Consider the following 6,000-nt stretch of genomic DNA (forward strand, 5'->3'; position numbering starts at 1 on the left):
TTTCAGATGTCAGTCAAACATCACTAGGTATAGTAATTTATACCATCTGCATTGGACCACACTGGGTCACATAAAGCTTACTGCAGGCTCAGCTTACCTCCTATGAGCTATAGACATATATGTAAGACTGATAAGCTATGCTCTTTCAGTTTTATCCTGAAATCCTGAGCAAATCCTCATCTTTTCACTTCATATATCCATTTAGAAAGTGCCCACTTCATTAGAGAAGATAATGAGGAATATGCACCTAGTACAATCATGCTGAATGATTGTTTAATGAATCAGGAAAAAGCTCCTGCCCTGGTGATTAATTGATCATGCTTTGCAACTGGAATGATTTCAAAATCCATTATTTTAATATTGCAGAGGTTGTGCTTCTTTTCGTGATTTCCAAATGCAGCTTACTCATGCCATTTGGGGTGGGATTTTTATTAATGGGATGGTGGCTACGATTTGACAATCCATGTTTCTGTGCAGAATTGAGACGGTATCAATAATCAGCAATTGGGAGAACAGTTTCGCAAAAAGAAGTTAAAATTTTGTGCATAAACTGTATTTATATAATTACAGATATAACCTTATGGAATACATAGTGAAGATCATAACATCTCAATTATATATTTATATTTTCAACCATCGCAACAACAAACAATTCTCTGCGGAGAATTTTCAGCAATCTTTGACACACATGCCCTGCCCTTAGCAAGCGCCTATACATATATCCGACCCACATGAACATACAGAATCCTGACAGGAATCAAAAATACATTGCTTTATAGGGTAAAATGAATGACCGGACAGCGAATTCTTTTAGGGGGTAGGTAGGGAAGAGTAGGAGAAAGAAAAGTGAGTGCAACAAGGGATAATAATCCTTAATCAAATGCAGTCAACCTTTTGAATAAGGCCATTGGGTTATGAAATAAAAAAAAATAATGAAATGATTTAAATAACAATGCTGCGGCTGAGTTTGTAGCCGCCCTTGTGCTGCAGAAACCTCTCGGTGGAGGTTAGAGCGCAGACCGAGATCTCCCCCATCTCCCATTCTCAGAGCCTCTCTGGATTTGCGGGTGAATTGTGAATTGTGGAAAGCGGGGGTAGCTCAGGACACTGCGCAGAAACCGGTCTCCCGGGCTGCACCCGCGGGGGCGAGCGCCCAGCTCCTGGAGGAGAACGCAGGGTGCGGCGCGGGCCCTGCAGGGCTGGCTGCGCTCCACGCGCGGGCTCGCCAAGGGCGCCCCCAGCCGGCCAGCGGCTGACTGGTCCCAGCCCCAGCCGGGAGGGGTGGGGCCGAGCTGCGCCTAGCTGGAGGAGCGAGGGTCCCTCCTAGCGAGACTAGCCAGAGGGTCTCCACCCCAGGAAATCACAGAGAATATAGCCGGGGCCAGGGGCTCGGCTGTGGGAAAATAGTCCTGAGCTTCATGGGCTATGGGTGGGCGAGGGGAGAAAAACCCTCCCGACAGCCTCGGGGAAAGGGTCACCTCTGCGGTCCTGCGGCCGGCTGGGGTGGGGCCGCGCCTTTGTGTGGCCAGGCGGGGCTCGAACAAGCCTTTCTGCAGAGACGCCGCTTGGCTGGGAGGGCTTCCACTTGGTGCGGGGACTCAGGGCAACGGCGGTCTGCATACATCGTGGGGGTGTCAGGTCGTTCTGGACTGCGGGGCTGCAAAAAGGGGCTCTAAGACTGCAAACCTCTCCCCAGCCCCCTTTCCTCTCCAAGTGCCGGCGCTCCGCACGGAGGGTGTGGCAGGGCGGAGCTGTCCAAAGAGCCCTCTCCGCTGCTTTTTCCCTTCTTCGCTTCCCGCACCGGGTCCCGGGGGAGGGGTGCGTCCAGCCGCCACGGACCGTGAGCCCTTTCCTACTTGTCCACCCAAGGGGTCACCGAGCGCCGGAACCTTGGGGACTCGAGGCGCAAGACCAATTGGGGATGGAGGCCGTGGATCTGAAATCTCCTTCGGTCTGTGTCTCGACTGTTACAGGTTGAGCCTATGAAAATTGCCGGTATTTGGCCCCGCCTGACCTATAAAACGGTATTTCACGTGGCTTAATTTAAGACCTTGGCCTCTTTTGTATCTGTGTTATTATATGTACACCTAGGCCCCATAAGCTTTTCCCCAAAATGAGTTCAAAGAGACCTTTATCTGAGTCTAGTCTAATTACCCTATGTAATGTGGTTTCGAAAAGAAAAATGTTAACCCACTCCCCACCCTCCCCCCCACCCCGCAAAACGGAACAATGAGGCCAGGGTGGAGAAGGCGGGGGCAATGGTCAGGTCTCACTCGGAAGCCGAGGCTGGGAGTCAGAGGCGCGGAGCGCGGGGCGTGGCGCTGGGGTCCCCCAGGGCTGGGCTCTGGGTGTCGCTTGGCGCTCCCCACTCGGCCCTCATTCGGCAGAAGCCGCTGCGCCGGGCGTGGGGGAGGAGTGAGGGCGCCGGCGCGGCTCCGCACAGGGTGGGGCGGTCCGCATTGTGCGCCCAGCGCTGCAGGTGCCTCCCCCACCGCTTCCCCCCGGGACCGCTGGTCCTCACACAAAGAAACCCCACCCCAGCGCCTGCGAAACCGCTGTCCACCCCTCCCCACCGTGCTTCCCCGCCCCTGCAGCTGCCCACCCTCGCCCTCCGTGCCCTCCCTTTCCCTAAAACAAAGGAGCATAGCCCCCCACACCCCGACACCGCGCCCCAGAACTAGCGGTTCCTCCGACGACACAATGCCGTAAAATCTGCCCCGTTCTCCACCACCCCCGACCCCGTCTCCACCCATCTTCAAACAGCCTAGATGGGACGGCTTTGACTTTGCATTTTTCTTTTCCCTTTTTTCCACCACTCCCTACTCTTCCCCGTTTTTTTTTTTAACTAAAGAAATAAAGGACGTTACAAAGCACTTTCCAAAATGTCCCTTAACTCCATTTAAGGCAAACAGTAAAGGTAGTTCCCTCTCCTTAAGACTGAGCCCTAATTTTAAATACAGAAACAATAAAATCCTTACCCCCCACCCACCCACGAAGGCAACTTACCTGTTACTATCTTTCAAAAGAAATTCTTAGCTTTAGATTTCCAAGGTCTCCCCACTTTGCCCTGCCTAAACCCCCAGAGCCTCCTTCGTCCTTCCTGGCTCCTGTGTTACCATTAATGGCTTTTTCTCTAAAAAATATTTCCGAATGCCTTCAAAGCTCTAAAAGAGGTGAGAGGTGGGCTCCAGGTCGAGCCGAGGTAGAACGAGGCGCGATGCCTTACCCATTGCTGTTTTAGCCATTGTAGGGATGTGCAGGTGCCGAGCAGTAGCGAAGGCGGAAGGGTCCAGCTACAGCAGCGGAGAGAGCGAGAGAGAAGACTGGATAAGGCACTGAGTCTGCAGAGTGGGACCGTGCGAGAGAAAGAGCAAGAGGCAGGAGCCCATGAATAATTATCACTCAGAAGCTCAAGCAGATTGGCTCTCAAGGTCCCCTGACACGGCTCCCGCAGAGTCAGAATCTCCAAGCATTAAATATTGATCGGCCAATGGTGCTGGAGTACAAAGTACCAGAATGCAGTTTGAAATGGAAATCAGTCCTTTCCTGGCAGCTCCCCCCGTTTTGGGGGCCTGATAGTACAGTCCAAGTGGAGTGGAGCCTTAGCCCAGCAGCCTCCCAGGAGCAAAGAACTGGGCTGTGCCTACCTGGGAGCCGGGAGGCTAGACTTTGTGCACATGTTTCATTGAACAAATAGACATAAAAAAGGGAAAGGAATTCAGAGACCTGAGAAGTCTTCACGACGTGCTGACTGTTGGAAATATCTGTTTAAACATTGTGGTTTTACTTGTTCATGTTTTCTCTTTCACCTTTGGCCTGTCTTTGGAAGACTCTAGTCTCCCAGGGTGACCCCGTGTCTGGGTATCGTGGGAGCTTGGAGCAGAGCTGCTCGTTGTCCTTTGTTCCCCCAGCACCGCTGGATTCATGTCTTCGGATTCTTAAGGATTTCTCAGCAGAGTGAGACCTGGTGTTTTCTACTCTTTGTACAGAAAGAAGGGACTGCTTGGGTTGCTCGAGAATAGGGACAAGTATTTACATTGTCCTGGGGACCTTGTGGAAGACAGATGAGAGTCAACCTCCGGTGCCTTTGTTCTGTCCATCTGGTAACAGGGAAGAAACAGGTTTACAGGTTGGCTTGAGCATTGGAGGATCCATAGCATAGATGGGCAATGCCATGCTGCCCTGGAGATGTGGGCTTACATGGATTGAAACCTCCCTTTGCAGGGCACAAAGGAGAACCGTTTACAGTGAAAGCTTAGTGAGGATGAAAAGTAAGATGTGGAGCATGTTTTTTGGGGGGATCCAGAGACTCCATTGATATAGGCCAAGGAAAGGTATGAAGTTGCAGGTTGGACAATGTGGTATGTGAGCATCTCTTAAACCAGGTACAAAAAGTGACTTTCCATTGCAGACAAAACATTCATTAATTCATTCTTTCTCAGATGACTCATGTAAATATTCATTGAATGTCTATCATGTGCCATGCTTTGAGGAGATAGCAGTGAGAAAGATACACAGACTTGTTTTCAAAGAACTTTCAGTCAGTGTTACTTTAATACTTCTGTGACTTCTCTCTGATCTAGAGCCATTCAGAAACTGGTTTTTGACATTTGAGATAGGCAAAGAATCACTAATTCCATTGCATTCAAAAGCTAACAGAGAAACACATTGTTGAAATCATGAATGCATGAAACCCTGGAAAAAATTTAATCTTATAGAAATGATTAGGATTATTCTCATGAATGAGCAAGTTCTTAGCACTTTCTGTCAAACCACATTTCAAAGTTTCTTTCTAGCCTCATGAATGACATGGTTTTGAATGCATAAAACCATTTGAAAAATAACAGGGCACTCTCCTTGGTGCTGAAATCAATTTCTTCACCTCCAATTAACTTGTGAGGCATTTTAACCCCATGGATGTCTTGTGGAATGATAGAAAACTGCTGGAACTAGAGCAATTTTGACTTGCTGAATCATAGGAATAATAAAAGATAAAGTGGAGATCAATAAAATTATTTCTTGAACAGGGAGGTTAGAAATTATTTTTCCTGTCATTGTACAGGTCTGTGATTATGACACAGCAAGAAAGCAATATGAAAGTTGTCAATGTCTGGAAATAAGTTACCATTTTCTCCCTCTCTATGGGAATTTCCCACTTTAAGTAAGAGAGCTAATTTTCTTTCAGTGGAGTAGTTACCAGTCATGAGGAGTAATCTTAAAGTATTCCTCTTCTTTTCACCATACCCTTTCCCCTCAGGCAATGTGTCATGTCTATAGATTCTTTACCTGCCTTGGAGAACAAGGTCCCTAAGTCATGGCATTAATGTCTTTAATAATTACCACTGGCAGCTGAACTAGATCTATTGCACTTTTGATCACTATGAGTAAAACACAACACATTCTACAGTCTGATCTCTCATTTTCTGGTGAACATTATTTAATGATGGATAGGAATGTGAGAAGAAGGTCAGTATACACAGAAGCAAGTGTTAGATATATGACTCCTATTTCTGACTTTTTGGGTACTAGCTACCAAACCTCAGTTATGTATAATTTTCAAATAATGTCGATCAGGGAGAAGGTGGGCTCATACGATTTATTATAGAACACAAAGATAGCAGGCTATCATCAACTGGCTAAAAAATGATTGAATAAATTCAAAGATCTGACTTATAATGAATGAATTGTTTTTTCTTTTCTTTTAACATACCAATGTCACTTGTGGCCTGAGAGAGTACATAAAAAATAAGAACAAAAAAATAATCTCATGTTCAATAGTTTATTCATTATTCATTCATTTGTACAGCTAATTCATTCATCCAACAAATATTTATTTAATGAAATTTCAGGCTTTTATATTATGAAATCAGCTTAATTCCTTAATGTCTAAAAACATAAAATAAAATGAGTGAAAATGAACCGTCACTTCTTTAAGAAAATGTTATTAATTTTGGAGGATGAATATTTCCTATATATCAGAGTGCTTTTGGTTGCAAATAG

General features: G+C 46.7%; 1 protein-coding gene across 1 annotated transcript in view; it reads right to left on the reverse strand.

Annotated features, from left to right (window-relative positions):
- The window catches only part of STMN2 (stathmin 2), a 50,807-nt gene extending 47,373 nt beyond the window's left edge, over positions 1–3,434 (reverse strand). Inside the window, exon 1 of the mRNA XM_036887517.2 lies at positions 3,227–3,434. Coding sequence (XP_036743412.1) covers positions 3,227–3,245 — 19 coding nt within the window. The 5' untranslated portion in view covers positions 3,246–3,434. The remainder of the gene's footprint in view (positions 1–3,226) is intronic.
- Between the last annotated feature and the right edge of the window lie 2,566 nt (positions 3,435–6,000).

The sequence above is a fragment of the Manis pentadactyla genome, chromosome 3, assembly GCF_030020395.1.
Source record: "Manis pentadactyla isolate mManPen7 chromosome 3, mManPen7.hap1, whole genome shotgun sequence".
NCBI classification, from domain to species: Eukaryota; Metazoa; Chordata; class Mammalia; order Pholidota; family Manidae; genus Manis; species Manis pentadactyla.